This window comes from Etheostoma cragini, chromosome 7, assembly GCF_013103735.1.
Source record: "Etheostoma cragini isolate CJK2018 chromosome 7, CSU_Ecrag_1.0, whole genome shotgun sequence".
In the NCBI taxonomy this organism is placed as follows: Eukaryota; Metazoa; Chordata; class Actinopteri; order Perciformes; family Percidae; genus Etheostoma; species Etheostoma cragini.
In genome coordinates, this window is record NC_048413.1 from 11,196,262 (window position 1) to 11,212,755 (window position 16,494).

General features: G+C 40.8%; 1 protein-coding gene and 1 long non-coding RNA gene across 7 annotated transcripts in view; one reads left to right on the forward strand and one right to left on the reverse strand.

Annotated features, from left to right (window-relative positions):
• The window catches only part of LOC117947508, a 1,113,976-nt gene that overhangs the window by 51,126 nt on the left and 1,046,356 nt on the right, over nucleotides 1-16,494 (forward strand). The gene's annotated exons all lie outside the window — the stretch shown is intronic.
• LOC117947434 (glutamate receptor-interacting protein 2-like) overlaps nucleotides 1-16,494 on the reverse strand; it is a 43,960-nt gene that overhangs the window by 17,759 nt on the left and 9,707 nt on the right. For 5 of the 6 annotated variants that reach the window (XR_004657239.1, XM_034876352.1, XM_034876351.1 and 2 more), the window contains exons 7-23: nucleotides 16,244-16,389; nucleotides 15,097-15,244; nucleotides 14,831-15,000; nucleotides 12,575-12,703; nucleotides 12,170-12,331; nucleotides 11,121-11,307; nucleotides 7,441-7,586; nucleotides 7,264-7,344; nucleotides 6,868-6,931; nucleotides 6,383-6,528; nucleotides 5,750-5,894; nucleotides 5,337-5,476; nucleotides 4,561-4,743; nucleotides 4,319-4,478; nucleotides 3,190-3,304; nucleotides 2,646-2,840; nucleotides 252-398 (exon numbers count right to left, since the gene is read on the reverse strand). Coding sequence is in view for 5 of the 6 variants with exons in the window: in XM_034876352.1 (XP_034732243.1) it covers nucleotides 252-398; nucleotides 2,646-2,840; nucleotides 3,190-3,304; nucleotides 4,319-4,478; nucleotides 4,561-4,743; nucleotides 5,337-5,476; nucleotides 5,750-5,894; nucleotides 6,383-6,528; nucleotides 6,868-6,931; nucleotides 7,264-7,344; nucleotides 7,441-7,586; nucleotides 11,121-11,307; nucleotides 12,170-12,331; nucleotides 12,575-12,703; nucleotides 14,831-15,000; nucleotides 15,097-15,244; nucleotides 16,244-16,389 (2,464 nt within the window). In the remaining variant the exon portion in view is untranslated. Of the gene's footprint in view, nucleotides 1-251; nucleotides 399-2,645; nucleotides 2,841-3,189; nucleotides 3,305-3,495; nucleotides 3,763-4,318; nucleotides 4,479-4,560; nucleotides 4,744-5,336; nucleotides 5,477-5,749; nucleotides 5,895-6,382; nucleotides 6,529-6,867; nucleotides 6,932-7,263; nucleotides 7,345-7,440; nucleotides 7,587-11,120; nucleotides 11,308-12,169; nucleotides 12,332-12,574; nucleotides 12,704-14,830; nucleotides 15,001-15,096; nucleotides 15,245-16,243; nucleotides 16,390-16,494 lie in introns of those variants that run through there. The other variant, XM_034876355.1, reaches the window with a different exon arrangement.

The window sequence follows — 16,494 nt, forward strand, 5'->3', positions numbered from 1 at the left end:
GACTGTAAAGACTGATGTTATTCTTTTAAGGCTTGCAGTTATGTCTTGCTAGAATAAATGATAGAATAATGCAAAGTGAAGATGGGAGAAGACAATTATGGAATGCGATAGTGCTGTATAGTTGTGGAGAGAGGAGAAGATGGATGCCAATCTAGACATGAGTGCGGTTTTGATTTTGTTATCTAACTCTCGCCAGAAAGCAAAACAAGCTATCTCTTCAAACCTTTTTTTTTCCTTCTTTAAAACAGTACCTGAAGAATGCGGTCAAAAGGTTTTAACCCTGCTTGGTCAGCAGGGCCATCAGGGCGGATCATGTTGACATAAACCCCTTTCTCCAGGAGCCCGTCGGATACACTGAAACCAAAGTCATGGCTCTCAACGTCCTTCCTCACAGTCACCTGCAAACACGTGATACCTCAGAGTTACACAGATTGTTTAGCAATGCACATATTCAGAGGCTTTCACGCATAAGCTTTTATGTAAAAACTCCAGCAGTTTAGTATTTTTTGAGCAAATTTTGAAAATGAAGGTCAAACGTAATTTTAGCGGACAACCAGATATTCTGACTTTTAGTTCCCAGCATGAGTTAAAGTCCAAAAACACTCGATCAGAGTAATAACCCACTCAATAGAATCCAGTTTTTAAACAGACTATTGAAAAAAACTTAAAGTATGTCAAAGCCAAGTGGAGATTACTAAGCGCAAGTGTCAGAAGACATTGTACAACTACAGTCAGTGTAACTCTCCGTGCCAAATAAACCAGAAAAAAAAACAGAGCGGGATGAGAAGCTGGATACCATGCTCATATCTGTCTTATAATACTGTTCAATATGAAGCTGGAGCCAGAAGACAGTTAGCCTCTAGCTTAGCATTAAGATTGGAAATAGGCAGAAACCGCTAGCCTTACTCAGGTGCTGGTTGCAGTTTCATATTCAACAGACGGATGAGTATTTATCTTTTAATCTAACCTTTGAAAAGAAAGAATCAGAACATTCCCTAGTGTTAAACTATACCTTTAACATGGGGTCACATGAAACCCCATGGGGTGGACAAAATAAAGCTATAATAATCTATAAAATATAAGGTGTAACCAGATATGTTGTATCACAAACTTATGCATACACCTTGTCGCACAACTATTGTCACAGCATTGTACAGGTTTCTTTTATTGTGTCCACACTCTGTATATACTAAACAGTTAATGTTTTCACAGCCACATGTCTCTGTCATCTGTTTCTCTTTGGGTTTAGACACACACTATAACAAGGTCATGAGATTTGACATTAAACAGCTTTACTGCTGGCACTTCGGATGACTTTCCATGAGATCATGTAAGATGTGTCAACTCAAAACATTTTTAATTTCCACATTCCAGGACCGTTATTACTGCCCCAGTTTCAGCCCAGTCATTCATTCCGTCAGACACCGCATGGAGAGATGCACGGAAGCACATCAAACAAGGAGTCTCCGCGAGTACACAGGCTCAGACTGGGGTCACAGCATGTGAATCTGCTGAGGGAATGTTGTATAATGAGTCTTGTGTGTTTGTGTTGTATACAAACACATCAACATATCAACCGGGTCCACTTACTGACATGCACAGTGGGTCAAGTGAAGGATAAAGAAAGCATGCAGGTGTGAACTTTATAATGGGCAGATTCCCTCAAGACATGGTTGTTAATACCATGTTCATAAAGCTGTGTGTTAATGATTGCATTTTTACATAAATGTTTCCATAATTCTTTAGATTACGGTATAATTATACAGTACATTTGGGTATCAATAAAATACTTATGTATGTGTCATTGCAATGGAATGGGGAAAGAGGATAGATAATAACGGAGTAACCGTGTTTGAATTACTGAGTACCTTCTTAACAATTACAGCATACAGTCATATCAGGTTAAACGGGGTATAAACCCACTTTCGTAAATAATACATTTTATTACTTTATATTTATTTTATTTTCATTATAGTTGCAAGGGATCAAAACAGCTTTGCCTTTATAGCCGTCTCTAAAAAAAATTGTATGTATTTAAAATGATAAAATACTGAGGAACAGTGATGCTTTTTTTTAAAAGATTATTTTGTTGGCTTTTTCATGCCCTTATTGTCGGAAAGACAGCCTAGAGCTGAAAGGGGAGAGAGAGGGGGAACAACATGCAGCAAAGGGCCAGAGGCTGACACCGAACCTTCGGCCCCCACGTCAAGGACTGAGCCTCTGCACATGGGCGCTTGCTCCACCAGGCAAGCCGCCCATGCGCCCAGTTATGTGGTTTTAAGATCTGCTGTAGGATAACTTTGATGATAAGAAGGCATGCTTTTTCATCACATCATATTAGATATGACAGGACAAATACTGACTTTTTGTTGTTGCCACCTGTTTCGCTCCTTTCATGAGTTATTGTAAAATGACTTGCAGGTTAAGCCTGTTGGTTCCTTTAAATACTGCTTAGTTTAATTCTAGGTCCCTCCTAAATCTTTGTGGATAGCAAGTAAGTACTTCATTGATATTCCTCAAGTACAACATAATTAAACTGTAATTTGTGGGCTGTAATCTAAAGCATTACCGATGTTTCCTTAATGTGAATCCGTCGTTTGTTTAGAAAAAGAATGTTCTAATGTGAAATTCCCTTACAGATCTACCTTGTGCAGTGCCAGAGTGACAGAGGACAAAATATCGTTGCTGGCGCCAGTCGACATGTTGAGGTTGCTTTTGTTCCTAGACTCGCCTTGCATCCTCTCCCTCTTAATGGGACTAATTTCAGAATGAAACATTGAGTCGTCGTTGGTCTTTGTTTCCTCAAGGTACAGACTGAAAGCGCTACCTGTCATGGATGCCTGAAAGAGAAAAAAGAAAAAAGGACTTCCATTTCAACAGCACAATTTATATTTCTCTCATAAAGTGTGCACAGAGCCTGATAAGAGGCCAAAGCATTGCGTAAAGCTGTCCTGGGTCAGTATGGCATCAGGTGCCCAACCCGCCTTGTCAGATTTAATAACAGATTATACACTCTTGCGATTATCATCTGGCATAGTTATTTAGGCTGACACAAGTCTATGAATACATTAGTGCGACAAAGCAGATGGAGGAGAGGAAACTGGAGTGGGGTGGGGGGGGAGGGGGGGGGGGGGGGGGGGGGGGGGGGGGGGGGGGGGGGGGGGGGGGGGGAGTGACAGGCGGGCCTACCTCCAGCTCCCTGAGAATCTCCGACTGGCCACAGGTCTCGAGGTCCTGCAGAGCCTGGGACCAGAGGCTATCTTCCTGGTTCAGGGTTCCATGGCAACGAGGGGGGCTGACGAATCTATGACAACGCAGGAACCAGAACATGAGAGGAGCCCTGCAGGTCTCCAGGCCGGTGCCGCTTACAAAAGGCAGCATAGGAAATGCAGTTTTTGGGCTGCTTGCTGGAGAATCCCTTTGAAAATCTCTCTGGACCAAATTGATTGAATTTACTGTAAAATTCTCACTTGTGGCAAACGCTGAGGAGTCTGCTAGATTAGTTAGAGCCTTTAAAAGAGTCAATTTCACAAAAGTAAGGTTGCCTGCCCTCCCCCTAAAAAAGCAGAAAATTGAAAACGTGACACAAAGGTTTCCCAAAAAAAGTCAAGCGGGATGAGACAGATAAGGCTGATGCATCCTTGGGCGCTTTAGGTGCTTTTTGTTTTTGGTTGCGGACAAGGGGTGACAGAAAAAGATGCATCTATGTGAAACAGCAAAGAGCTCGTGGGCATTTAGTAAAGCAGATGAGAGAGAGAATACCTGAGAAAGAAGAAGAAAAAAAAAAAAGGACAGTTTTGGAAATCCACAAACCATGAAAGCATACAGGCACAAAATGAAAAACTTATTCAGACAGTGCACTGAAGCCAAAAAGGAAAAAAAGAAGAAACTGTACACAGTGGTGGAAAAGTACTCAGATCCTTTACTTTGGTGACAGTACCAATGCAACAATGTAAAAAATGTTCTGTAATAAATGCTTTAATAGTAAAATATAGAAAACATTTACCTCTTTAAGCATCAAACTGTTATTTGAATGAAATAAGGGAAGACGTGAAATTTACAACTCATAGACCTCTGAAACATGACAAGGCACTGCTAAGAACATTTAAATATTTCCTTCTGAAATGTAGTGCCGAAGAAAACAAAACAAGTCCACTTCTTAAATAAATGCAATCAGTTACTTTCCACCACTGCTGGTACACAGACTGTTCTTTAAAAAAATAAAAAATAAATTACTGTGAAATCAAAGACACTTACAGCTGCATTGAAGTTAAATGAGATATTAACAGGAAGGAAAATGCAGGCCCTGTGCACTTACCCAGGTATCTTATCCCACTCATCCTCAGTGAACCTCCCATCATACAGCGCTGCGTGGTGAACTAGGCCAGCAGAGCTAGAACTGGTTTGGCTCCTGTGCTTTGTGCGTCGCCACTCGTTCGGATTGAGCAATAAATCGGTTGCTTTGTGAAGATATGTCCCTGAAAGAAATCCGCTGACCTCATTAGAGGAAAGACGGATACATTGGTGATTTGTAAACAGCGAGCATCCAGTGGACCTCACCTTGGCTACTGTAGCCTGCATCAAACCCTGAGCTGTCCCAGGAGCTCATTGCAGAGTCTATACTGGGCAGAGTGGCAGAGTAGACCTCGGAGTGTTTACTGGTCTTCTGGGAGTCTGTCAGGTCATCATCTGTGTCACTCAAAAACCCAGCTTCTCTGTCCAGAGGCCGTCGGCCATCAGGTTCTGGGAATGAACAATGAGTTAAATAACTTTCTGTCTACGTAGCATAATAAAACTCACTTTCATTGTTTAACACCCTTATTTTTTGTTGATTGTAAACTTTGTTTTATCTGGTCTTTCCCTTCTCCTGTAAAGCACTGTGAAACTTTTTGAAAAGCACTAAACAAATAGGGTTGGCTTTCTTGCTGTGAGATCAACAGGAAAATACCGTTCAATCAGCGAAGGGAATGAACACTGGCTCAACAGGGATGCTTCTTCCACAGGAGAATGGACAAACTGGATTACCTAACTAAACAATAAAACTATGAAACAAAATGTATAAGAAATAATGTTTTAGGTCTATGGAACATACTAAATAAAACGTGAAAAGTGAATGTTCATGTGTCAGAATGCAACTGTTATTATAAATCTATTAGAACCTATCTACTCTGCTTTTATTTGTTAAGTTTTCCTCCTGTATTTGTCTTTGCTCTTCTGTCTTTTTTGCCATTGTGTTTTGTTTCACTTTCTTTTTAAGTGTTTATTTTTGTCTCAATTCTGCAACTGTATTTGTAAGATCATTTAAGATCAAGTTGCACAAAAAAACAAAAACATACGGTCTGCCTTTTTCTTTATCTTGAGGGTGACGGACTCCCCAGCCATCTGCAGAAGATGGATGGCCTCGCTCAGTGGCTTTCCTTTCAGACTAACTCCGTTGATGGCCAAGACACGGTCCCCTATATGGATGGCCCCGGTCCTGCAGGGTTGGGACGGCAGAGGAGACAGAGATACCAGAGTATACCAGACAGTACTGTCAGACGGGCCAGGAACCCTGTCAGGCTGCCAGTGAGCTGACTGGGACGGAAACAAAGAGGCTTCTTGTTATAGAAAGAGATGAGTCAGACATTGTTAACTGACTAAGTGTTTATTCTATAAAAAAAAAAAAAAAAAAAGAAGTTTCCAAAAGGGGGCCACATCAGATTTGACTTGCCTTAGCTTATATTTAGCCCATGACCTGCCATTCTCTCACCTCTCTGCCAGACCTTTCTTAGTGAGGCCAGAAATGACGATGGGATCAAAGGGCTCCTCTGTGCCAGAGATCGTGATGCCTAGTGGTCCGTTATATCTCTTCAGCTCAACTGTGTAGATTATAGAGCCTGACATCTCCAACTCATCTACAGCACATGGGAGGGAAGAGTAGATGCCATGCATAATAAGATTATGTAGCCACTATACACCATGTGAAGATAGAATACCTTTATGATAAAATACGTCAAATGTTTGTGCAAATGAATAAATAGCTTTTTAACCTAACACACCATTACCTCCATTATTTTTCATTTTACTGCATTCAAATATGTATGGGTTTTATACTGCGGTGGAAGATTTTTTCACATCCTTTACGTTCAAAGTACCAATACAACAGATTGTAAATAAATGCTCAACTAAAAAAAATTGCAGTGGCCTCATCTAGATCAAGCTTTTCTGTAAGGAGCCGTTTTATAAGCTTGAATATTTTTACATAAAATATTAAGCTGTAGAGTAACTGGAAAACCTTCAGATTAATTTAATTGAGTAAAAAGTAATTAGTAAATGTGCTTTGTTACTTCCACCACTGCTTTCAACCAGAATGCATTTTTGGTGTTTTAAGAGATTAATGTACCAATGTTGTCCTCATCTTTTTGGATGCGGAGTTTGACCATGTCCTCGGCCTGCTGTAGGACATGCATGGCGTCCTCCATGGTGCAGTTCTCCAGACGCACACTGTCGATGGCCAGTAGCCGGTCTCCAGGCTCCAGAGTGCCTGTTCTACCGGACAGAAAAGCAGGATCACAACTTTCACCTGGGACCAGCAAGCTGCTCCTCCTGACTCAGTATGAGAATCCTATTAGCGTTAGCGTCTCTGTGAAATCTTGCGGGGTCACTGTAACCTCACCCTCAACCTAATCAACACTGAGCCCTTCTGAATGTAGCTGCTCTGTCCTACTGATCCAATTTTGATAGCTCAATCCAATTAAGAGCATTTTGCACAGTGTGTTCCCAAACCAATTTTATTTTGTTCATGAAAAGATGACACGACTTTGTGCTGTGAGAGCAATACCATGTTCTGCAGTAATATTGTGAGCTGTGTGTGATGATGGGACATACCTGTGTGCTATGCTTCCTTTTCTGATGTCAGAGATGATGAGGGGCTTGCCAGGTTTCTTACTTGCTGGTAAAAAAGAAGAAACATTAAAGTGATTTTTATTTTAGGATGTGTGCAATGAGGATAAACCCATTTTTGGAATCGTCCAACTTTTCTTTTGTTGTACTGACCATACTCGGCTTCCTGTTTCTGTTTATTTGAGGACAAAGAGTAATGATGAAGTTGGTACAGGCCATTACTATTCGCCGGTAATGAGGTATTTGCCCTTGTGGTTTTGTATGTCTGAGTTTTATGGAACACAGAACGTGGATTCAAAAGGGATGTACGGTGTGCGGGTTTGCTGACTATTATTGAGCTACATTGCCCCCTGCTGCTCATCTCATTCCCAACAAACTCACCACTGATGGTAATGCCCAGCTCCACTCCTCTCCTCTTGGGTAGTTTAACGTGGAAGAAACCACTGCTGGGAACCACTGACTCTAATTGGGATTTAAAGTGAAGATATATGTGGGTAAGAAAGCACAAATATCCTCAGAGATCTCACAATATAAGAATTTATCTTCACAATGTGATACCTGCAACATCAAACTCAATCTCCACTGTGACTTTATTGGCCAGAGCGGAGTCTCTGAGCAGCTGATGGGCTTCCTCCAAAGTGCCATCTTCAGTCGGGATCCCATTAATGGACAACAGTCGGTCCCCAACCTGCAGCAGTCCACACCTTCACACAGAAAAACACAAAGAAGCCTTATAGTGGAAATAAAACGGCTGTGAAAGAATGATATTTCCCCTCACTCAACAGTTAATATACTAATAAAAAAGTAAATATAAGATGTTTAGAGGAAATGTATGCTGGGTGTAAATGTAACAGAATGATCAAAAAAATCTTAAGGCAATACAATACAGGCAAAAACATTTGTATTTCATGCACTGGTCATTTCTATTTTGGGGTATTTTGCTTCCATTACCTGTCTTCTTTCAAACTAATGGAATAAAAACAACCAAAATACACTTTAAGGTGTTTATTTTACTACACTTCATTTGTGTTCGTAGATATCTCAATCCGTAGATTGATTTTTTTATGGCTGTTCAATATTTTTTGATTTATGGAGTGATAAAAAGAAATCCCCCTTGTAAAAACATTTGACTAACATGTAACAGAATGAAAGAATAATTTTGAACCTGGCTTTATCTAATGTTTAGATTTCTGTTTTGGAAATGTATGCAAATTAGTACTCATTTAATTGGAGAAAGCCTAATTTGCACATTTAAACAAAATGTTAGAGAAACAGTGTCAAGCGGATTCCTAATAACACATCATCCAGCATGGCTCAGACACCACAAAATCAAATGGGGAAGTTTCATGTTGATATCTACTAGTTACAATTGATACCCCATTCATCTCTAGTGTCTCCCCTTAAAGGAACATGCCGACTTATTTGGACTTTAGCTTATTCACCGTATTCCCCAGAGTTAGACATGTCGATAAATACCCTTCCCATCTCAGTGTGTGTTGTAACTCTGTCTGATGCCCCCAGCATTAGCCTAGCCTAGCAAAGATCCTGCAGGGAAATGGTTCCAACTAGCTATTGCTCCTAAGTGACAAAATAACAACAACTTGTTCCTATTTACATGTTGTAATTTGTATAGTCAAGAGGAATAACAAGGTCACATGAGACACAGACATATTCTAACTGCATACTAACTGGGCACCATATTCTCAGAAAGATGAAGCACTGGTACCTCTGCTAGTCGGGCGGAGTGATTTGCTCGCCGCACCTGAAAAGCCCGGTCACGGAGCGGAGAAAAACTTAAATGTATCACATTTTAACTAGGGGTGCAACTAGCACTTATATCCAAATTATTGATTAATACTGTATGTTGATCTTTCACCGGATCAAAAAAATGACCCTCACAATTTCCCAGAGCCCAAGGTAATGTATTCAACTTAGTTAGTTAGGCTTTATTGTTCAGGAGGTCTCACTGAGGTCAAGATCTCTTTTACATGGAGAGACCTAAGAATAAATTACATCCATATGCACTAAGTTACATACATTTCCGTTATTACATGAGCCCTGCAACAGCTGCTACCTTGGTGAATGTTTAGTTTTTGTTGAAAATGTTTTAGAGAAGTGTGAATTCAACTGTATGGTCATCATGTTGCTGTTGAACTGTCGTGCATTATATAGAGAGATATCTGTTATTCATCCAACCTTTATTGATATGAATGTGGTGGAAAAAAAATTGAAGAATCACCAGTCGGCATAAAGAAAGTTCTGTCACACAGCAGTCATCACACACATTCACATCATAATTCAAACGGTAAAGTAAAAATATAAGCAGGTACAACTAAAGTGCTTCTTTGTAATGTCCAACTGACAGTTCAAAACCTAAAAATATTAAAATATAATTGATATCAAAAAATGTAATATCAAAAATCAACCTCACATTTAAGTTGCTGGAGGCAGCAAATGTTTGTCATTTGTGCATCATAAATTAAAACATCTGTTGATGAACTATTCGATTAAGCTACTAATGTACTCACTATTCCCAAACTAGTATCAGCAAGGCTTTGTATTTTTGCTTTCTGTGAAAGGATTCTAAAGAGTGACACATTCATGTCACATAGGCTGTATGTTTAAAATGCCATATGAGCAAATGATATGGCCTCTAGGCTTGACAGAAACACACTGAACATTGACCTACTTTAACTTGGTAAATCACCTCTGCAAAGCAAGCACTCTTACAGGAAAAAAAAGAACCATATATTTCATGTTTACCAGACTCCTAATTGAAAAGGAGCACTGTCAGCTGATATAAATTCACTAACCACTACTGCTCATTAACCTTGTGTGGGGGCTTAGACACCAACATCACAGTCGGATGCTGTACTTGAGTCCCTCCTGTCCCAGTGCCGCTGGACTAATCGTGTTACAAACCCAGGGGACGTGGCCCTGCAGTGCCGGCACTGACACTATCATTAATCTTGCATTACAAGGACAGATGCAACACACTGGCCTGATCAGAGCCGTGTGTTAATTAGACTGCAACATGCAGTCTTGATCAATACTACATACAGACCAATATCGGGCGGTTAAAGAAAAACCAACACAAAAAAAAAAAAACACTGGCTGCACCAATGCCTCGTGTATAATGTGTGATAAATCTGCTTCTGGACACCAATACTTCTCGCATTCAAGACTCAAGTAACTGTCAGAATTTACTGAGAACATCGGTTGGCCTTGTGACATTTTGGGTTACACGACCTCCATCACTAAGGAAATAAACCATTACTACGCCGTGGGCTGACAAGCACAAAAGCCTTTTAGGCTTGTGACTGACACCTTAAAAGTAACGTCTACTTACGACACATTTTTACCTGTTATATATGTCGTCGTGACTATTCTAACCAAAGACTTTTTTCTCCTCATGTCTTATTGGAATATTTCTTTAAAAGACAAAGAAAAACCAGCACAGCTGTGCTTTGAGCTAAACGCTAACGTCAGCATTCCACTGTAAAATGCTGGCGTTTTGCAGGCATAATGTGTACACCATCTTAGTTTTAACATTTGCTAATTAGCACTAAACACCAAATACAGCTGCTGATGGAATGGCATTAGTTATGATGTGATATGGTAATGAAAATAGGTTTCACAATTTATTCTGGGGGGTGGTTTATGAATGTGTGAACCAAATTTCACGACAATCCATCCAATAGTTCCTGAGGCATTTTACTCAAACGCCAAAATTTTAACCTCATGGTGGCGCTAAAGAAAAGGTCAGAGCATCATTTACGTCAAATCCTCGGGGCAACATGAGTATCTGTACAAAATTACACGACAATCCATTTAAAGGATATTAAAATATTTCAGTCTTGACCAAAGTGGTGGACAAACCAACTGACAAACCAACATTGCCGTATGTAGAGCCACACTGCTATTGTTGCTTGGTCAAGATTAGATGAATGTCTGAAAAGAAAAGCAAAACTTTGCACAGCAGATGGTTATTTCTAATTTTCCTTATCCTGTTACCCCTAATGTAGGGCAGACAGGACCCCAAATTTGGGAACCACAACATGCAGACAAATGCAGCTCTAATGCGCCTGCCCTTAGCTGAAATACTCACTGGGACAAAAGGTTAAAATTAGACTTTTTTTTTTTTTCTCATGAGGCTGAATGATTAGCCCTGGGGACATCTAGTCAAGGTGACTCAGTACATGATACTTGTTTACTCGTTAGGTGTCTCAGTGTGTTACCTCTCAGCTGGGCTGTCGGGCTCAATAAAGCGGATGACTGGGGGAGCGGACAGGGTTTCTGTGGCAAAAACACCCCCCTGCAGCTGGATCCCAAAACCTGTGAGTGGATCCCCCCTCAGGATGACCTCGCTTGTTTCCACATGAAAAATCTGCCCCCCTGGGCCGACAGAACTGGACGTCAGAGAAACTGAGGGACAGGGGAGGGAACACATCAGAGAAAGATATAAGTGGAGAAGTGGCAGATAAACTGAGCAAGAGAGGGATTATGGGAGACAAAAAATGGAGGAGGGTAAGGGGATGAGACATGCACCCACAGAGACAACAGAGAGGGAAGGAGTCACTCATCAGAGTTTACGTCAGTCATGTTTACGTCAGCAGTCAGTCAAAACTGTTCACACAGTGAGGGGGTGAAACAGGAAGGAAAGGCGTTTTAACAGCGCTGCAAAACATGTTTAAAGGGTCAGTTCACCAAAATTACAAAAAAAACAGCTAAGCCGAACATATTTTCTCAATTAGAGGTCACTCTATAGTTTTATGTATCTGGGTTTTGAGATTTCTGCCTCCACTCCAATGCAATGGCTGTACAGCTGTGTTACTTTACAGAACGAAGCAGCACTAGTTTGATAAATGTTCCCTGCAGTGCAAAAGGAAAACCATGATTAAGGAAAAAAAAAAATCTATTTTTGCCAAGAAACCCTTCATATCAAACTGCCCAAAAAAGTAATAAAAAGGTGTTTAAATTACAGATATGTCTGGGGAGACACGTTCGATGCTATGAACATCACAAACAAATCCCTTTCACCTCCATTATATTAAGTCGGAGGTAGAAATCTTATCGACATACAATCAGTTGCCAGTTTATTATTAGGTACATCAAGCTAAAAGTAATGCAGTGAGATACAGTATGTGTGGAGTTTCTATTATTTAGCCAACTCTTATTGATATAAAAGGGATGGACAAAACAATAAAATTAATTTGGTTAATTTGGTTGAACCAACCCTTTAGCAAGGTAAAAAACTAAAAAGGAAGAGGTAGGCGGATGGTCCTACGTGAGCTTTTATGGTCCTTCTTCCTGTTCCTCCTCTTGCCCGTCCAGCTGTGGGGGCTGGTGGGAGCTACCGGAGGGATGGGACAGGGCAGCGTGTTGCTACCCTGGCTGCTAAAGCCTGAGGTGGCTGTAGAAGAAGGGGAGAAGCCACCGCTCACCAGAGCTGAAAGGAGACACAGCACTATACGTATCAAAAGTCTGGCACAGTTAAATAAAACCACATCACCGTGACATTCACGTCCACAGCTGCAGCACACACTCATCATGGGAACATGAACCACGATAAAGTACTCTGGTAACAGTGTTGGAGCAAACCTCTTGGAAAAGATTTAACAAAAAGTGCTGAAGAAAAGCCTCCTGCTATGGTGTCTTGCCAGCAGCAGTGCTGTCACAATGGATAACTTACATTTGCAGTGGTCCTGCTGGTTGTGTGGGTGGCTTGGGCTGCTCCATGTCTTGCAGTGGCTGCCATGTGGGGGATGGCAGTAGTTGCTGCTTTGGTCCCAGTGATGATGGTTGCTCTTCTGCACTTTTACTGCAGCAAAATAGAGGCAAACACATCCATTTGAGAAGCCTGATCCAGCTCCACTCCTCTGTTGTGCACTTTCCTAAATTCTACCCATAAAATCCCACATTCATTGCCACGTCTACATATGTAACACACCAAACAGTGCCTGGAGGATAATTCGGAGCAGAATAATTGATATTTAATGTTGTTGTCATGGTGCACTAGATTATAGCCTGTGGTTTAATGTACATCTGACAAATCATTTAGACACACAGAGCTCAACTGGCTGAATGGGAAGTGGTGCACTAAAAATAAAAAAATATCTTACTTTTACTAGCAAGCTTCCAAAAAGCTAAGTGCAAACTGGAGATCATTTTTATAATTTAATTTTCAAAAGAGCAGTTGGTGCAACAAGAGTCGACCGCTGGTCATAATGTTGTTGTGTTCAGAAGGAAGATCTGTTAGGAGGCATGTGGCTTGACCTTGATTGAGCACAGCTGAAAACATGATTGTTGATGAGGCAGGGTGTCTGTTTCCTGCAACTGATTGGCAGACAGTTTGGTCTAAATGTGTTTTAATTTAATCGGATGGGATTCATATGCATGTGGTTTACATTTAGCAATTCTGTTGACTTTTCCCGCTTTGAATGAAATGGAGAGCACAGATTGTTAATTTTCAAAGGCTTCTTATCCCCTCATGTCAAAGCTTGTGTAATATTGCATTCAGTCACACGGCATCTGTGAAGCATTCAAAGGGAAACAACTGACCTCCTGTATGACACACACCTCAATAATGAATGTTCCTTTACATATTCGTGCAACTAAATTTGTCGCAGTGTTACATATGACAGTAATCCACGCTGCTTCATTTGCAAGGGTATAATCTAACAATTTGCTCACATGCATGGGGAATTTGCTAGAAACATGGAAGACTGCTGTGGCGCCTGGGATGTTTGCCATGTTCAGGGAACCTGGTTAAATCCAACTGTATGTAATCAGAATACAAGCAGGAGAACCCGCAGCCCTTTTCGGAGAACAAGTTTCTATCTGACTCAATCAAACCTGTGAAGCTTTGGCTCTGACGGCTTATGTTAAGCTCACCTAGGGGAAGCTCTCCAAGATATGATGTTTTTGATTGAGGCTGGTGGAAAGAAACATTAACTCCTAATCTCTTAGTGGCCGTATCAGTCTTTAATTTAAATCCCCGGAGGAGATTAGACAAATTGCATCTTATAATCATGCCTTATCCTTGGGGGTAAAGAAGCTGTGGAAAATATCATTTCACCGTAACGTCACGGTGCCTGTTTCAAGAAGGGAATATGTATTAAATAGAAATGCCAGAAGACAAGAAGCACCCCTGTCATTTCTATGAGAAGTGTTAAATGTGCTGCACTTTGAATTCAGTCCAGTGGTACACAGAAGCCAATGCAAATCAAGTATTTTACTAGCAGTCTTGGAAAGCATTAATGTCTATTCCTTCTTCAAAGGATTTAACCCTAAATAGATGTAAGTTATCACAAAAACTAAAGAAATATGGAAGTTTGGCAAATAAAATAGAAACGCATCAGGCTGGACCAGACAAAAACTAAACAAAGGATAAAGAAATATTGCTGAAGAAAGGATTCAGCAACCGCCAGAGAAGAATTAACTGCATCTTATGGCCTTTGTCATGGTGTGTGATTCTTCCCATGCTCACATATTAAGGAGACCCTGCAGTTGCCGACCCAGAAATAAGTCTGCAGAACATGATCGCTGCCGGCCACTCTCTCACCCACACACGCATGCACACGCACACGCATGCACGCACACACAAACACACACATACACACAGGCTGATTTACAACACATGGGAAACTGGCTCTTGACAGCTGTAGATAGAATAGCTGAGAGAAGAGCAGTTATTCTCCCCATGTCCACACAGAACTAAAGATAAAGATAAATCTGAGGGGTCATGAGATGATTAATGAGAGAGGAATGAACAAAAGGTTTTCCTACAAAAAAACATGTTTGTTTTTTCCGACTTCTTTAATCTTAATGTGATGTGTTAAAAGTGATTTCCTCTTTCACTGCTGATTCCCATATCTCTCTGATGTCTTATTCTTTTGTAGCATCTCACAGAGTTTTTTTTTTTTTTGTTGTCACCTCCAGAACATACCTGTGTCTTGCGGCCTGACAGGAAGTCTGCTCTGACTGGCTGGGAGAATCTCCAGTTTCACAACATCACAAGTGCTAGCAAGTAGCTGCGTGGCCTCCATCAGAGAGCAGTGCTCTGTGCTGGTCCCATCTATGGACAGAAGGATGTCCCCTGCATGCAGCGCTCCACACCTGAGAGAGTGAGACAGTGTGGCAGATTGTGTGTTATTGAGAAGGTTTAATAGGAACGTGTCTGTGGAGCAGTATAATCCAAAAGGTTGGTTTCACCTTTCCACCACGCTGGCTGCCTTTATCTTGTCAATAATAATAACTTGTTTGCTCCTGTATATTGTTGTAGTGAGGCTGGTCCCGAGGCTGGTGGAGGGACCTTTCACTATCTCCACCAGCAGAGGGCCCGAGGCTTGCTGCATTGCCTCTGAAACAGATCATTCACACAGATAGGAGAGAGGCATACAAGATTAGTAGATGCATCTTTTTACAATCTTAACCAACAATGGAAAAGACCATGTCAAAATATTAAACAGTGAGAGAGAACATGATTTAAAGGAGAAAACATTTTTAATTCTAAATGGTCCTTAATTTACATGCATTTGTTGTATTGACAGAATCGCTCTTGACTGTACTTCCATTTTTTTCCAACAATGTTACACAATTGAGAAAAACCATGACAGCTTAAATTGAAAAAACTTTCTTTTGTTTTATTATTTTCCAGATTTCAGTTCTAAGATGTTTCTTACAATTGTGAACTCTCTGACTGGTTCAGTGTGGTGGCAGGAGGTCTACATCCAAAATACCTACATACAGAGAGATAATGTGTGTCGAATGTCCTTAGTGACATGCCCTATTTTGCAAAGAGCACAGTTTGTGATCTTCTGGAGAATGAATCGCTATGACCAAATGGAAGTTATAATCTATAGTAAGTTCCTGTCTTCAGCGGCATATTTTACAACTTTTTGACCCAAAACAGATTTGAATCACTCTCTACCCAGTCAGACTGATCTGTGTTGGTGAATATTCCTTTTCCCAACAATAGAATCAAATCAGTCATAATGAACTGAAGAAAAATCATGAAAAATATATTGTTAAATGTGATTGAAATAATACTGATTTGTACTGTTTACTATATTCCATCAACAATTGACTTACTGTGATTGCTCTTATACAGAAAAGCAATACACTTTTTACACGTTTCAACCTGCAGATTTCAACCAGATCCCCTCACACTTTAACAAAACACTGAAAATTGCCAATCTACCCTTTCCTTGTCGAAGTCTGATCTTGGGCCAGTCAGACTCCCCTGGTGGCGTCTCCAGGACCGACACTCACATCCATGCAGCTAAACGGCCACATTATTTACCCTTAGAGCAACACTGCCCTACCAAGCCCTACATATTCCCTGTGTGTATGTACTCACCCATGACGGAGACGTCATACTCAATCAGGAACAGAGCTTCCTGGCTGCTCTGCATCAGGATGGTCAAAGCGTCAGCATGCTTTTCTCGGTTTAAAGGCATCCCGTCTATGCTCAATACTCGGTCTCCGGCCTTCAAAGTGCCCTCTCTGGATCAACACAAGAGGAGAAAAAAGGTAAAACACAGACCGCCGGCAAAAGATGCTAATACAAGCGCTAAAGCACGAGTCACAGTAAATCATTAAACAGTGAGT